Source organism: Dermacentor albipictus, chromosome 5 (assembly GCF_038994185.2).
Source record: "Dermacentor albipictus isolate Rhodes 1998 colony chromosome 5, USDA_Dalb.pri_finalv2, whole genome shotgun sequence".
NCBI lineage: Eukaryota > Metazoa > Arthropoda > Arachnida > Ixodida > Ixodidae > Dermacentor > Dermacentor albipictus.
The window spans coordinates 47431072-47448405 of NC_091825.1; the positions used below are offsets into that span (position 1 = coordinate 47431072).

Genomic DNA, 17334 nt, shown 5'->3' on the forward strand with positions numbered 1-17334 from the left:
AAGGAATGTCCGGTCGGCCCACATTGGAATTCGACTGATTCTCTCGCACGAGCATCCCTCAACGGCCCTATCATTTATGTTTGGCCGACACCAGCTTATGTCACCGCAAATAAGTACAGAAATGTCTCTATATGGCAAAATGCACTCTAACAGCGTCTTTGTTTCCCGTGGAATAATAATTAGTGTCCTTCATGACAATTTGAAGTTTCGTTTACAAAACCGAGACGCCGTATTCCGCCCTTAAATTTTTACTTGCACAGGTCTCGTATGGCTGTGTGCCCTGTGTGTTATATTTGCAATGCACCTGAATCTATTGAGAAAGAATAAACTTTATACACACGAGCATAGCTAGCTCCTCCGCACTGCAGTGGGTGGTCCTCTCAGTCCAGCGGCCTTAGTTACCCTTCTCGCTCGGTTGACCACTTTGAGCTGGCCCGTCTATTGAGCGCTTCTTTTTTCTCCCGCGCTGCCGGTAGTTAACACAAAGAAATGTCTCAAAAGTTTCATTTCGACAACTTGGGATACCGCTAACTTCGCTGACTATTCCTTCATCTGGGGCATCTTCCAGGAATTCAGTCACAGGGATGTTTTTCTCAGTTTATAATTTTATTAGGGACGCAAAATTTCGGAAATTATAAGTTATTTCTATTATTAATATTCTTGATGTTATATTATTTTATCTCAAAATTCTTAAAGGTATCATTTTTTCTTATTTCTAAACCCATGCTCTGCTCTGCAAATTCAGTCTTGTAATAATCCTGATAAAGACACTTGAAACCACCTGCTTCTTGGGTCAATCCCCCGTAGTGGGTATGAGCCAGTGTTTGGACACGATAACAAGGGTGCCAGGCTGTGCATTGTATTCTACAGGAGGCTATTGGCTGTGTCAAGACTGTACCGTGAGGCTGACCAGCTTGCCGACATCTCAAGATCGCGCCAGTGTCCGCCACCGGAGCACCAATCACGCAAGAACCGGCTAGCAGAGGCAAGTCATCGTACGGTTGTGGAATTTACTTTTGCGGCCCTATTAGTATTTACACTGGTGGTCCAGCCAATCCAGGATATGGAGCAATTTTTTGGAGCAGGAAAAATGTCGTTCTGGAGCAGTTTAGGAGCAGTCACACCTGCATTTCGGAACAGTTTCGGAGCAGTTTCGGAGCAGAAAAGTGTCTTTTTGCAACAATTATAGTACAGCAGTAATCTGCAGCCACATGGCGAAGCTTGTTATTACTGTGCAATCAGTAAGCGCGGCTCAATAGTGAAGCAAGACACAAAGCCAACAGCGACCAATTAACCTTGCCTTCCCGCGGACAGTATACCATGCACGGTATGTTGCGAACATATTTATTTGGGTAGGCAACGAACTTAATTTTGTAAACTGCATAAAATTTTTTAGGCTAACGAGAATATCGAAATGCGCCTGGCCGCAAGATAGATAAAATTACAAATGAGCTTGAACAATTTGCGATGCGGACAATTTACGATGCGGACAACAAAACCGCATCGCAACGAACAATTCGTTGCGATGCGGTTTGTCGGTTTCCCGCGTCCTGTGGCCTCTGCGACCAGATACGAGTCATCATCATCAGCCTGGTTACGCCCACTGCAGGGCAAAGGCATCTCCCATACTTCTCCAACTACCCCGGTCATGTACTAATTGTGGCCCAGCAATGTCCCAGCAAAGTTCTTAATCTCACCCGCCCACCTAACTTTCTGCCGCCCTCTGCTACGCTTCCCTTCCCTTGGAATCCATTCCGTAACTCTTAATGACCATCGGTTATCTTCCCTCCTCATTACATGTCCTGCCCATGCCCATTTCTTTTTCTTGATTTCAACTAAAATATCATTAACTCGCGTTTGTTCCCTCACCCAGTCTGCTCTTTTCTTGTCCCTTAACGTTACACCTACCATTCTTCCTTCCATAGCTCGTTGTGTCGTCCTCAATTTAAGTAGAACCCTTTTCGTAAGCCTCCAGGTTTCTGCCCCGTACGTGAGTACTGGTAAGACACAGCTGTTATAAACTTTTCTCTTGAGGAATAATGGCAACCTGCTGTTCATGATCTCAGATTGCCTGCCAAACGCACCCCAGCCCATTATTATTCTTCTGATTATTTCAGTCTCATGATCCGGATCCGCAGTCACTACCTGTCCTAAGTAGATGTATTGCCTTACCACTTCCAGTGTATCACTACCTATCGTAAACTGCTGTTCTCTTTCGAGACTGTTAAACATTACTTTAGTTTTCTGCAGATAATTTTTTAGACCCACCCTTCGGCTTCGCTTCTCCAGGTCAGTGAGCATGCATTGCAGTTGGTCCCCTGAGTTACTAAGCAAGGCAATATCATCAACGAATCGCAAGTTACTAAGGTATTCTCCATTAACTCTTTTCCCCAATTCTTCCCAATCCAGGTCTCCGAACACCTCCTGTAGACACGCTGTGAATAGCATTGGAGAGATCGTATCTCCCTGCCTGACGCGGATTTTGTTGCTTTCTTTATGGAGGACTACGGTGGCTGTGGAGCCGCTATAGATATCTTTCAGTATTTTTACATACGGCTCGTCTACACCCCGATTCCGCAATGCCTCCATGACTGCGGAGGTTTCGACTGAATCAAACGCTTTCTCGTAATCGATGAAAGCTATATATAAAGGTTGGTTATATACTGCACATTTTTCTATCACCTGATTGATAGTGTGAATATGGTCTATTGTTGAGTAGCCTTTACGGAATCCTGCCTGGTCCTTTGGTTGACGGAAGTCTAAGGTGTTCCTGATTCTATTTTCAACTACCTTAGTAAATACTCTGTAGGCAACGGATAGTAAGCTGATCGGTCTATAATTTTTCAAGTCGATTCGGCGTAAAATCGTAGCTTCAGTCGCCGATACTCGACTGCCCTTTCGAAGCACTACCCTTCACTGCCCCCGAGGCTTCAAATCGCCAGACATGTCCGAAACAGTTCCGAAGGCCTGCCAGTACATATGACGTATCGGTGCTCGTACTATCGCAGGAGATGGCGGGTGCACGCGTGTATAATTAAGCAATACATAGTGTCCCGTGAAAATTGCCTCTTCCCACTTCAGGTGCGCCTCACCGCGTAACACTGCTATATCGAGGCGAAGCTGACTTTCAGGAACCGGCATTATGCAACGCGCCGTGCTTTCCGAGCTTCGAAGCCATTGGCGAGGATTACAAAAGCGGAGTCGGCATCATGGCTAACAGCGACGAATTGTTTTAATGAAAAACACGGCACCGAACAGGAGAAAGCTTCGTGCCGCACGTCGAAGGAGCTAGGCCTAGCATTGCCACGGTGGTCAGCGGATCTGCGTGCGAGAGCGCCTGTTCGACGCGGAGAGATAATCAAAATGGCGGCGGTGGCGGCTTCGTTCAATGCCATTTCGGACCTGCGGTCATGGAGAAAAGCCCGTAGAATCGGACGGCGAATGGCTTTTGTGTCCGAAATTTCAGACGTTCTTAGAGATTGACTCTATAGGGTACCGTGGCGGTGCCGCGAAGGCGTCCGAATTATCTGGAATGTCCGAAAAAATCGATCGTTGACTGTAGTTGCATAACCATACGGAAAACATTGCGTTGCAGGGAAAACGCGAAAACACCTAACTTTTCCGCAGTTGGCGCAAATGGCACTCGAGTGGGCGCAGCCAGGACCCGGCAAGTCGAAGCGTAGCAAAATGGCGCAGTTGGACCACCACAGTATCTATTGTCACTTGTGCAGTTAGACGCGTGTTAGTTTGCTAGAATTCATTAGGTTTGCGGTGTCCGTGTCGACTCCTCGTGTCCCGTATATTTGAGCTGGTAGCATGTTTCAAAAGAGTACTGACAGTGTTCGCAAGTGTGCTGTGCGTTAGCGGGAATCGAAAAATGCAGAGACGGAAACAAACGTACTCGGAACGTCTTGTGCGTTTTTATTGCGAAGGAGACTTGAACGAGTACGTGTCGCACCAAGCTCCGAGATCGCGTGACGACGACATATATTCAGAACGAGTCAATTCAGTGACTTTACTAAAAATCGAGAACGAACCATTAAAATGTTTCGACAGTGTTCCTTCTAGGTATATTGATTAGTTTAAAGGACAGTTCACATCAGAAAAAAGAAGTTACGAAACGAACAAGGTCACAGCATTTGTCGCCTCTCCTCTCAGTCCCGGTATACGGCGATGCTTACCCGAGATGCCCGGATTGCAGGGTGACTGTTTTCTCCTCTTGAAGCGCGGCGGTCTGTACACCAGAGGCGTTTTCACGTAGAGGGCCTCGAGTACCTGAAAACATAATCACAGGTTGCACGGCGCGTCACGTAGGAGGCGCTCGTGCAATACATGGTCGCCACCGCGGCAGCGTCTCTTTGGTCGAACGCGTGGCAATATTAACGCCGTTTCCCAAGTCCAGTCCCTAGCAGCATCTGTCGCGCTGAAGCAAGGAACACGACGGCCTTCGATGCCTGCCTTCAACGTTTCAGCTCAAAAACCGCCGAAGGCTTGCAACTCGTCTCGCTTGCGAACCGTCGAAAGTCTCACGATTGCCAATCGAGGAATGTCAGGCCCGCGGACCGAAAGCGTGGCAAGCATTGCAATGAGTGATGCACAAGCACAGGGATGGACTGCTGAGGCTGTTGGACGACCCTGAGGAACATCCGCGTGCTGCGCGCGCATCAGCGTCACAACACTTGTTCATGAGCGTCGGCGCACGAGGTCCGCGAGGGCGAGGTTTCCTTAGTAGAGCTTGAGGTGTCCCGTGACGGTGTCGACGACCTGCTCGGGTGCCGGCCCAACACCCAGCACGGTGCGGGTGCCGGGCGCCAGCTGGGTGCGGCCGGCGTCCCGCACTAGGCTCGTGATGAGGCCCTTGGCGCGCGCTTCGCTCGCCAGCGACAGCATCTCGTCCTCCGTCGATGCGCGAAGCACCACCTGCCGAGAAACAGAGGAAAGCAGCACAACAGCGTCAGTCGATGGAAAGCTTCGGGACGCATTCACACCGTCGATTGACAAAGATCGCGCGACCACGGCTAGCGACCGATGTTCACACCAGCATGAGACGCTCAGAGGCGGCCGTAGCATTAACGGGCCATAATGTCACTACAGCGCTCACTGCGAACTTTTCTCCCCTGCCAGTTCTCCCTTACCCCCTCCGTAAGAGCTTTGGGACGATGCCCTACACGACGGACCTCCCAGTCCGCTGGACCATGATACAGCGGGCCCAAAGCGTCGCTCGCGTAATAAGGGTTTCTCGCACGCCCACATTCCCTCTCAATTCCGAATAAATATGTTTTACTCTCTATCCCTCTCTCTAAGCCTTTAGTAAGCGGGCGCGCTCCCACATCGCTCTTCCCCGGCTCCTGCCTGCTTCCATGATGTCCAGCAAATCATCAGCGCGTCGTTCATAGAACAGAGGCATGACGGTGACTCACGGGTTGTTCTAAAGACGATTGTTCAGGAGGGAAAACGACAAGAGAACGGTGCGCAGCGGCTTGAGTGAGAAGGGAGTCGATTCGGCTAAAGAGCCAGACTCAAAATGAGCCCAACCAGTGCCCAACCCATAGGCTTTGTCACCTGCGGAGTTGAATAGCGGTTGATAAAAATAACTTTCGGGACAGACCAATAAGTGTCGCCGCCCATTTCCTCTGTTGCTTGAGCTTATCAATTTATAAGTATGCCAGACTGTGCTCGCACCGGCGGTCTGAGCGGTAATCGTATAAGAGTCAATGACACTTCGTGCCTCGCACGCTTGTCTTGCCTATAAGACTACTTGTAAGCGCAGCGCAGTTTTATGCGAAGCATATTACGAGGGCTCAACCCAGCTCCTCAGGCGCGGCGGTGTCGCCATGAAACCACGTGACACCGTGACGTCACCACAGAGGAGAAGTGGCTTTGGCTCAACTCTTGCAAGATGGGCTGGGTGGGAATCGAACCAGGGTCTCCGGAGTGTGAGACGGAGACGCTACCACTGAGCCACGAGTACAAAGCTTCAAAGCGGTACAAAAGCGCCTCTAGTGAATGCGGTGTTGCCTTAGAAAGGAGCTGTTTCTAAGGCTCAGGCGTGCGTCGCTTGCTCAGGCGCACATTTCGTTGCCGCGCCGAACGCTGCGTTGCTCGACGCTCACCGCGTCCAATGCGGGGCGTCCAAGGCGAAGCAGAGTAACGCATGAGTTGTTTCTTCGTCTAGCCGAACCAAATATAGCCAAGCAACAGCAGTTCACCAAGCTAAACAGTGGTTCAACAACTAAAATAAAGGCTAGTATGCTTCGCATCCTGGGCTTAACCTTACCTAAGCCACAGCCATTTTTTTCAGCGTTCGTTGTAATTTATGATTTTCATAATAAGGTTTTTTTTTTTGCGACGGCAATTACGTTAGGCACTTTCGCACCGTCGGCGCCGCCACCGCCGTGCTGTGACGGTGGCAACCGCAGGGCACGTGCGGACCCCGCGTGTCGTTCTACAGAGACGCGAGAGACTCGCAGTGCGCTTGAGTGCAAAAGCGACAAAGTCCAGCAGACGCACCGTCACGCTCCGCTCGGTCGTCTACGCCTCGTAGCCGGGGCAGTCCCTTACGCGTTGCGCTGTTCGCGCATGCGCGTCGAGCGCACCATGCCCTGGCGTACCTGTCGTGCAGCTGCGCGCATACCACACCGTGGTGCGTAAAGTGGTCTGAGCGCGGAACGAGTACACGCCTCCAGCTACGAACGCTTTCCTTCCGTGTCATCTCGTGCACCACCGAGGTTCCAGGGCGCTGCTCCTGCTGCACTGCGGCATTTGCCTTGCGCGCTGTGTAACGCTGCAGATTGATATCTCTTTCAATGCTCCGTCCTTTTGTTTGTCTACCCTGTGAATACATCATCGCTTCTTTCTCGGCGCACTTCACCTCGTGCGTCTTCACTACAAACCCACCGATCGACGTCCGAAGAGACTTGGTTATTCGGGAAGAAAAAAGGAGCAACCATCACCTATAAAATTAAAAATTTTACTGTGGGATTTAAGGTCCAGAAACTGCAAGGCGAGTTCGCCTTAATGGAGGGCTCCGGATTAGTTAACACTGCATGGTGTTCCTGAACTCGCGCTCTTCCATTCCGCCCCCCGTCGGACCCCGGCCGGGAACTGAACCCTGGACACCGTCCTCAGCAGTCGAACGGCACATGCTCCCCCCGAGGAAATACGAGGCCGCCCCCCCCCCCCCCCCAAAAAAAAAACATGACCCACCTTTCGCTGTCCCTGGCGTTCCCACTGGCGCAGCGAGCCGGGCGCGTCCCTCTGCGCCTGCTTGTAGGCGAGCACGGCGGCGTGCGAGCACTGGGCGGCCGCCTTGCCCTTCTCCATCTTGATGTCGCCGCGCACCACCAGCACCAGCTTGTACTCGCCGCTGTCGGCGCCGGCGCACTGCGAGTGCGTCGGAACGAGAAGGGCGTTTTCCTTTTTTCGTTTCGCAAATGCAGCGAGCGCTGGAAATTTGCGTGCCGACGGCAGCGACGTAACACAGCCCAGCGGGCGGAGGCAGCAGTTTTTCTGCAGCACGCGCTGCAATTTCGTGTCAGCGAGTTCCCCGCTCACCTTAAATGCACACTAAAGAGAATTATGCTGGCTTTCTTAGTACATGTTTCCCTTCGGCAACACCAAAAAAAGACAGTCATCCTTCTGTGAGAAAGCACTTGGCACGCCAGAAAAGACGCAAATACAAAAGACGTGTGCCGACTCTGAAATTCCCGCACCAGCTGGCTGTGACGTCATGTTTTTTAACACCGCCGGCTAGGGCCTAGTTAAACTTTTATCGGTAAAAATAGAGTACATCGTATTCTAAAACAACCAAAGAATGAACTTAGGAGGTCTCAAGAATTATTATTGGATCAATGTGTAGACATTTCTTTTTTTTTTTGTTGAATACTTAGAAGAAAGAGTTATCCCATACATTTAACGAACATGAAAATGCACCTTTTCTTTTTTTTTCTGAATACGTGACTAAAAGTTGCTTGGGGCGCAGGCTCACTGGAAACATAATATATAGCCGGAACCCATGGTGTGAGGGCATAAAAAAAAAATACAGGGCTTTATGTACCAAAACCGCAATCTGACTATGAGGCATGCCGTAGTGGAGGTCTTCGGAATCATTATGACCAATTAGGTTTCTTTAATGACCAATTAGGGTTCTTTATCGTGCACCTAAATCTAGGTACACGGGTGGCTTTCGCATTTGAACTCCATCAAAATGCCGCCGCCGTGGCCGAGATTCGACCCTGCGACCTAGTGCTTAGCAGCGCAACACCGAAGCCACTAAGCATGCAACCACGGCGGGTGTGGCGGGAGTACAAGCTGTATCAAGTTATGAATGTGGAAAAACGCGATTACCTGCAGAAGTAGCAAAAAACTGGGAGGCTGAGGCGCGCACGAAGCCGAACCCCTCAATCCTTAAGTCAGCATCGCGAGGCTTGCACAGGCGATGAATGCATCAAAAGTGAAGCGGTGTTGCTGCCAGAGCACTGCGTGCCTGCTACTCGGTGACGTAAGCCTGGATAGTTGCGTCTACGAGCATGCTTCAGCCTCCCAGATTCGGCTTTGCGTGCTCCGAGAGCCTCAATTCGTCCTGCCACAGTTCCGCAGGTAATGGGATTTTTTAAAAACTAGTTGATATGGTTTGTACAAAAAAAAGAAAACTTCGATTTTCCAGTTACAAGCACACTGGCATTAAAAATTAAATGATTTTCGTTAATTAATGACTAATTACTAAATATCACACATCACCATAGAGTTGCCACTATACTGACTGCATGTCTCCAAAGGAACCGTCGCTTTATTTCAAAACGGCTATTTTGAAGTATACGATTTTTAAGATGTTGTGCAAACTCACCAAGTCGTTAGGGCAAGTCCTTCTGATAATTAAGTGAGATATCTAAGCGCTCCGCATAAAGCGTGTAATTTATTATAAGGTTTTAAAGATGGGCATTGCAACCGATCGCAGCGGCGACAGTCCCCTGAGGTTTCAGCGGCTGCCATGAGTAACTACTTAAGAGGAAAAAACGAAATCAGGAAAGAAACGATTTATGATAATTCAAAGGGAAGCTCATTACTTTTCGAAGCGAGATCGGGACGCCTTAGAACACGCTCCTATAAAGCGAGAGAGAAGAAGGAAGAAGAAGCATGTGCTTGCTGTGGTAAAGCTAGGGAAACTATGGAGCACATTTTATTAGAATGTGAAGACATCTGCCCAGCGGTCGATTTAGGCACCACTGGCCTCCTTGAAGCCCTTGGGTTCAGCAAGAGAAGGTAAAAGTAAACATGTCCGCAACAGAGATTAGTAAGAGGCGATCGGAAGACTGGTGGAAGAAAACTAGGGAAACGACAAATAACGGAGACGTACAAAAGCAAAGTTCACAATAGTGTTCAGAAAATTTGGTTGTGGGAGTCCATCATGGTTTTTTTCTTCTTCTCTTTAACCTAGGTAGGATTAGGCAGTATAATAGCAAGAGTTTGGTGGTGCAACCCACCACTACATTCCAAAGGAGACGCTCGGTCTCTCTCACACACACACACACACACACACACACACACACACACACACACACACACACACACCCACCATCCATCCATCCATCGAGCACAGAACAAGCCCACAAAAAATCCCTACCAACTAGAGGCTAACAGCTTCTCTGTAAAACACCCGCAATACTTCGGTTTATAAACGCACAGCATGTACTGTTTCATATTTGTACTGTCCCTGCTCATGCGAACGGAAATTTAGCTGACAACCCGTCCTGCTCATGACTTTTTTTTTGCTTGTAGCGCAGCTCAGAATGAGCAAAACGGAAGGTGGAAGGGGTAATGAAAAGGAACGGAGAACAAGGTGAGTGCTAACTTCCAACTGATAGTTTATTTCGTGACACAGAAGGCTACTTATACAATCAGCAAACCATGTGACATAAGAAGACAACAACACAAAACCAAGCAAAAAAAAAGTAACCATGTGAAAAAAAAACATATTCAGACAGACTGTGGCTGCAGTCCAAGATATGCCAATTCATTGCTGATAACGACAATGAAGGTGAGCTTACACATGCATGGCCAAGACCTATGATAACTTTTGCTTCAATGATTTCTGTTGTACGCTGATTATGACTACGACCTAGAATGACGCATTCTACTAAAAAGGGTTTGCAACCACATGTTTTGCAGTGCTGCGCAAGAAACACCCCAGCTGTAACGCAATTCTTAGTGTTGTAACTATATTCGCGCAGCCTATCATTCAGACATCGGCCAGTTTGACCGACGTAATATTTTCCGCACTTGAGTGGAAAACAATAAACCACGCAATGTGTGCAATTAACAAACTTTTTTTATGATTCTTATCACAGCTAGAAGCCTCCTTATACAGATTAGGGAGCTTGCAAATCTTCACAAGCTTCTTAGGGGCTGAAAACGTCACACGAATATTCACTCGCTTGGCAATCACCCTGTTCCCCATTCCTTTTCATTACCCTTTCCACCTTCCTTTTTTCTTGCTCTGAGCTGTGCTACAAGCTTAAAAAGCCATGACGTACCAGCTCACTCAAACTGCTACGCTTCTGTCTTGCTCATCTCTGACGTGTTCTTTAGATTGGAAACTCCTATCTAAATACAAGGGAATGGATAAACCGTTTTCCATGGCAACCACTAGACAGATTTTGGTGAGGTTCATTCCAATAAAAAAAAGTTTGTAAAAAAAGTCTATGGTCTATAAAAAATGTAACTATGGCAAGTGGATTTTCAATTTATGGCATGAATATTTTTTATAAGAAGCTCTTGAAGATTTCGAAACTGCAGAAAGCTGAAGTATCAAATTTACAAATCTAAACGAACACTGAAAAACGATGTTACAATTCTGGAAACTCCATCTAACAATATATGCAAAGTGGAAGAAAAAACTGATATATTAATGCATTTGCACGACTCCACTGTGTACACGATCGTAACGCACAGTTATATTACTGCCCAAATATCTAAAAAAGCAAGTCGGTGTCGATTCTACCACGCATATCAAGTCGGCGCGTACAGTTGTAGAAACAATCTTATGGAACGTACAAAGGCACACAGACATGCACACAGCTGAATCTTAGCAGCTAGATGCTTTCGAAGTCAACGACACCACCTTTTCGCTGTCTACCGACCACACAAAATCATCTTCAGTTCCATCTAAAGTACAGAGATGCCACACGTACAGCAAACTGCAAAATGGTGATCGCAAACCAAGGCAGAAAAGAAACAACGTCCGTTCGATGGCACTGTGGCTAGCTACCTTGCATGAAGCGTTTTGCTTTAGTAAGAATCGGTTTTGTTTTTGAATTTGAGTACAATTAGTTACGACTGTAACGGGCATGCGAATTTCAATGCACTTCTTATACAAAAAAGGTGCGCTTTAGAATCATGTAAATGTGGTATACACTGCTCTGAAACATACCCCGAATCTGTGAGTAGGACTTGTGCTAAACTCTCGTAAGCATTGTAACGCTTTCTCCTAAGTTGCAAATTGATGTATCACATTTGAATGTTAGAGAGGCTCTAACGGGTGCAATTCACAGAACAGTGATATGTTGTGTGTCCAGAGTTACGGATATGTAAAATTTGTGCTTCCATTTTCGTTTTCTCAACACCGATTTCTGACAACTTGAGCAAAATATATATATATATATCTGACGTACCAGCTAAGTATTAGTTCTGGTTGCTACAGATGCTAGAAATTAACTTTCTTGCACAAGTTGAACAAATTTCAATCAGATCGGTCCATCGATTGTGCAATGAAGGTACTTCTGCCTTGTGCATATATCTTAACTGGGAAATTGAAGTTGGCCTCAAGCTAAATAAGCTACATCTCAAGAGCTCTGTGTGTATTCCATCAATAATGTGGACTAGCGTTAAGAGGAGACACACTCGATGGCGGCTTTCTGTGGTTTCTTGTTTGCCCCGATCATGAACTCCTTGACCAACCAGCTTCAAATTATGCACACTAACAACTGGCCTTCTGTGTTGACCACCACAGCACCAGGCGTGCATCAGGAGAGTGCTGTCTTGGCCTTCTGCTCTAATCTAATTAATGACTTGTCCACCAATATTTCTTGAAACATCAGAATGTTTGTAGACGATTCCGTTCACTAGTGCTCAATTAAAAGCATCTATGAGTGGCTAGTGCCACTAAACTCGGGGAAGACGTGTCTTGTTTCGTTTCACCACCAACACTGCTACCCAAGACCTAAATTCATCCTTTGTAATTTTGAAATTTTATCTGTTACTGATTTAGGCAGTTAGGGACTTAATTGTATTGCTTTCCGTCTTTATCCCACCCTTTAACCAATATTGCCAACAATAACCGTGTCCTTGAGTGTACCGGTAGAATCTCGAACGTGTGAGGTCGGTCTTCACCAAAAGGATCAGGAGACGGTGAAGAAGGCAAGCATCATGATTATGAAAAAAAAAAATGGCTGTGGCTTAGCTAAGGTTAAGCCCAGGATGCGAAGCATAGTAGCCTTTATTTTAGTTGTTGAACCACTGTTTAGCCTGGTGAAATGCTGTTGCTTGGCTATATTTGGTTCGGCTAGATGAAGAAACAACTCATGCGTTACTCTGCTTCGCCTTCAAGAGTGGAACGCGACAGCGTTCCCGTCGACCCGCCAAGGGGTGTAAGACAATGGGCTACGGCGCAGCGACTACGCGCCCCGCATTGGACGCGGTGAGCGTCGAGCAACGCAGCGTTCGGCGCGGCAACGAAATGTGCGTCTGAGCAAGCAACGCATGCCTGAGCCTTAGAAACAGCTCGTTTCTAAGGCAACACCGCATTCACTAGAGGCGCTTTCGTACTGCTTTGAAGCATCATACTTGTGGCTCAGTGGTAGCGTCTCCGTCTCACACTCCGGAGACCCTGGTTCGATTCCCACCCAGCCCATCTTGCAAGAGTTGAGCCAAAGCCACCTAGAAACAAGCGCAGCTGCTTATATACCGCAGCGACGCCGCGAGCGACGGCGCGAGTTGGAGCCCCGTGTTTCCTCTGTCGTGACGTCACAGTGTCACGTGGTATGGCATGGGGTCAAAGGTCATTGAAGGCGACACCGCCGTGCCTGAGGAGCTGGGTTGAGCTCTCGTAATATGCTTCGCATAAAAAATAGCAGGAATGTATTCAATTCTTTGGTACGTGGTTTTGCCTGTATACGAGTCGCTAGCGGTTTTGCCTAACACGGGCGCTAGGATGGCCTTAAATAACTCCTCGTGGTCTTGTTATAGTCGATGTCTCCCTAGGGAAACTTGTGGAAGTGTCAGTGCCTTTGTCAGGTTGTGAAGTTGACGACGTCTTCCCCTTCGTATCTTCTCCTTTGGGTCTCCCCTTTGTGTCTGCTCAGGGCAAAGAGGGGCGACACTTTTTTCGGGGATGAGGGAAATTATCTCGACATGGGAAAGCACGCTGGAATGTTTCCCACACTTGATAGGTCGAAGTCCAGGCCAATCATAACAGTGCCATATATCTTCACCGTAACACGCCTATAACTCCTCTTTATGTAAAATTATTTGTATTAGCTTACCAAATGCTATTCAGACCAACCCGCCATGGTTGCTCAGTGGCTATGGTGTCGGGCTGCTGAGCACGAGGTCGTGGGACCAAATTTCGGCCATAGCTGTCGCATTCCGATGGGGGCAAAATGCGAAAACACCCGCCGTGGTTGCTCAGTGGCTATGGTGTTGGGCTGCTGAGCACGAGGTCGCGGGATCGAATCCCGGCCACGGCGGCCGCATTTCGATGGGGGCGAAATGCGAAAACACCCGTGTGCTTAGATTTAGGTGCACGTTAAAGAACCCCAGGTGGTCAAAATTTCCGGAGTCCTCCACTACGGCGTGCCTCATAATCAGAAAGTGGTTTTGGCACGTAAAACCCCAAATATTATTATTATTAAAATGCGAAAACACCCGTGTGCTTAGATTTAGGTGCACATTAAAGAACTCCAGGTGGCCGAAATTTCTGCAGTCCTCCACTACGGCGTGGCTCATAATCAGAAAGCGGTTTTGGCACGTAAAACATCATAATTTAATTATTGAGACCAAAATATGAAAACACATGCACCACTTGGAACCCTGGTCAATCTAACCTTGTCAAAACATTAACTCATCATCTCTGACTATACTCATATCACAGCAGCATCACTGAATTCAAGTCCCATACCCACCTGTAGCCCTCGTAATTTGTCGCAAAGCCAGCTGGCAAAGTTGGAAATTGTTGGAACAAAGTTGGAAATTGTTTTAAGGCAATTATTATAAATATTATCATGCATCGCCTCATGCCTGGTTATCACCCCAGCTGACCTAATAGCAACCGACGAATAGCAGCCCATGCGCAGACAATAGTAAATGACAAGCAGATTTAGGATCATTTTGATCGAGTCGCAGAATGGGCCGCTTCCAGTCACTTGTTGCGCTCTATTTTTTTGTTTTTTTTCCTATCTGTATTCATCATCATCATCATCAGCCTGGTTACGCCCACTGCAGGGCAAAGGCCTCTCCTATATTTCTCCAACAACCCCGGTCATGTACTAATTGTGGCCACGCCGTCCCTGCAAACTTCTTAATCTCATCCGCCCACCTAACTTTCTGCCGCCCCCTGCTACGCTTCCCTTCCCTTGGGATCCAGTCCGTAACCCTTAATGACCATCGGTTATCTTCCCTCCTCATAACGTGTTCTGCCCATGCCCATTTCTTTTTCTTGATTTCAACTAAGATGTCATTCACTCGCGTTTGTTCCCTGATCCAATCTGCTCTTTTCTTATCCCTTAATGTTACACCAATCATTCTTCTTTCCATAGCTCGTTGCGTCGTCCTCAATTTGAGTAGAACTCTTTTCGTAAGCCTCCACGTTTCTGCCCCATAGGTGAGTACTGGTAAGACACAGCTATTATATACTTTTCTCTTGACGGATAATGGCAACCTGCTGTTCATGATCTGAGAATGCCTGCCAAACGCACCCCAGCCCATTCTTATTCTCCTGATTATTTCCGTCTCATGATCCGGATCCGCCGTCACTCTCTGCCCCAAGTAGGTGTATTCCCTTACGACTTCCAGTGCCTCGCTGCCTATTGTAAATTGCTGTTCTCTTCCGAGACTGTTAAACATTACTTTAGTTTTCTGCAGATTCATTTTTAGACCCACTCTTCTGCTTTGCCTCTCCAGGTCAGTGAGCATGCATTGCAATTGGTCCCCTGAGTTACTAAGCAAGGCAATATCATCAGCGAATCGCAAGTTACTAAGGTACTCTCCATTAACTTTTATCCCCAATTCTTCCCAATCCAGGTCTCTGAATACCTCCTGTAAACATGCTGTGAATAACATTGGAGAGATCGTATATATGAACCTCCTATCTGTATTGGAGGGGCTGTAACGACACGGGTATAAAATGGGGTGGAGGGAAGGAGTACTAGGAGGAGACTTACATGGGTTTGCATTTGCTTCACAACTTATGAGGTCAGGCCAAGCTCTACGAGCTAAAAATGCCACACAGACTTTTACAATCTATTTTTCCACAGGATTCTTTAAGGTCAGCACGATTAGGCGAGTAACACAGCCTGAATGACCCAAACGGCTTGCACGCCTTTCTAATTCAATTTGGCTTCCCACCTGAGCTCAGCGTTCAGTATATTACACAGATTTCATCATCATCATCATTTTTAAGTCCACTGCAGGACGAAGGCCGCTCCCTGCAATCTCCAATTACCACTGTCTTGCGCTAGCCGATTCTAACTTGCGCCAGCAAATTTCCCAATTTCACCACCCCACCTAGTTTTCTGCCATCCTCGACTGTGCTTCCCTTACGTTGGCACTCATTCTGTAAGTCTAATGGCCCACCAGTTCTTTACTCCACGCATTACATGGCAATGTCAACTAGAAGGTCAGCTATCCCCGTTTACTCTTTGATCCACATCGCTCTCTTCTTACCTCTTAATGGTACCCCTAACATTTTACGTTCCATCACTCTCTGCATGGTCCTTAACTTCTTTGTTAACCTACAAGCTTCTGCCCCGTATATTAGTACCGGTAGAATGCAATGGCTGTAAACTTTTCTATGTCAATGCCAGTGGTAAGCTCCCAGTCAGGATTTGGTAATGCCCGCCATATGCACTTCAACCCATTTTTATTCTTCTGGAAATTTCCTTCTCACGATGAGGGTCCTCTGTAAGTGTGACTGGCGATCCTGAATTCTTTTTCCCTTGCCAGGCGATTGCACATTATCTTTGCCTTGTGCAAATTAACCACACTCTTACGCTTTCTTAGTTAAGGTCTCAAATCATTTGTTCTAATTCATCCCCGGTGCTAGACAGATTTAGCGTGGTTTTAATGCTTACAGATACCGGCACCGCTCCGCCAGAGCTTTGTGTTCAGAACATTACATAGATTTAGTGTGCCTTTAAAGCTCACAGATACCGCTATCATTCCGCCTGAGTACTGTGTCCAGTACGCTACACAGATTTAACATGGCTTTAATGCTTACAGATACTGTTACCACTCCGGCCACCTGCCAGCCTTCATGCATCCGCGCCGTGCATACAGGTAGCACCAACGCTGACTAGCAGGATCGGCATAAGTTTTCTCCATTCGCGGCGCGGATTGGCTACCAATCAATCAGGTTTACACAGTAAAAAAGTTCCGAAATTGGCAGCCACTTAATGCTAATCGTAAGAAGGGCCAGCAATACCTGAGACACAAAGTCAGCCGAAAGTGCAAGGGCAGTTACACATGCTGATGAACTCTGCTGTGCGGAAAGGCACCATTAGCTGCGCAACAAAAACGCACGTGTCTCTATTTAAAAATGCTGAACACAGAGCACGCACGACGACAGACAGATGTCAGGCCCAGTAGTGGTTATTCAGTGTCAGGGACACAACGGTGATTGGCAGTGTTATGCTAAAACGGTCTACTAAGTACACGTGGAGGCACAAAAGCGCTAAAGCGCGCCAGCACCCACCTCGCCGGTGTCCCGTATCGTCACCCCGCCAGAGCAGCCCAAGAGCTTCGACAGGCCGCTGCGGAGTCCGAACCTCGCTCCCAGCAACCAACCCAGTGTGAGGCCTGAACCCAGGCCTAGTAGAAGTGACATGCTATTTGCCATCAAAGCTGAGCCTAAGGATTGCATGCCGTCCCTAGAAATTGTCACCACAGCCTACTCTGCCGCAACTATGCCAATGCCGTGAGCTGCAACTTAGGGCGCCGCCATAATGCTAACTTTATTGTTGCCAGCGTCATTCCCGAGGAGGCTAAAACGCCGCAAATACATAAGAGTGGCTGATTACCACTTCTTTCGTACCTCACATAATATGAACAAATATAGGAGGTTTC

The 17334-nt window shown here is 47.6% G+C and overlaps 2 protein-coding genes across 2 annotated transcripts in view; one reads left to right on the plus strand and one right to left on the minus strand.

Annotated features, from left to right (window-relative positions):
• The window catches only part of LOC135899238 (transcription cofactor vestigial-like protein 4), a 38745-nt gene that overhangs the window by 5795 nt on the left and 15616 nt on the right, over positions 1-17334 (plus strand). Inside the window, exons 2-3 of the mRNA XM_065428511.1 lie at positions 871-985; positions 9778-9838. Coding sequence (XP_065284583.1) covers positions 9789-9838 — 50 coding nt within the window. The 5' untranslated portion in view covers positions 871-985; positions 9778-9788. The remainder of the gene's footprint in view (positions 1-870; positions 986-9777; positions 9839-17334) is intronic.
• LOC135899237 (peptidyl-tRNA hydrolase 2, mitochondrial-like) lies at positions 3899-17275 on the minus strand. The gene is made up of 3 exons (XM_065428510.2): positions 16964-17275; positions 7207-7383; positions 3899-4920 (listed from the first exon to the last, which is right to left on the minus strand). Exons 1-3 carry the CDS (start codon positions 17129-17131, stop codon positions 4726-4728), a joined length of 540 nt encoding a protein of 179 aa, XP_065284582.1. The 5' UTR covers positions 17132-17275; the 3' UTR covers positions 3899-4725.

What these genes read in the sequence shown, in the direction of transcription:
- LOC135899237 (XM_065428510.2), bottom strand. Translation starts at nt 17,131, where the DNA reads ATGCAATCCTTAGGCTCAGCTTTGATGGCAAATAGCATGTCACTTCTA. An exon ending in CGATACGGGACACCGGCGAG is followed by an intron (nt 7,384 to 16,963) that starts GTGGGTGCTGGC and finishes ACGCACTCGCAG; the next exon opens with TGCGCCGGCGCCGACAGCGG. An exon ending in AACGCCAGGGACAGCGAAAG is followed by an intron (nt 4,921 to 7,206) that starts GTGGGTCATGTT and finishes GTTTCTCGGCAG; the next exon opens with GTGGTGCTTCGCGCATCGAC.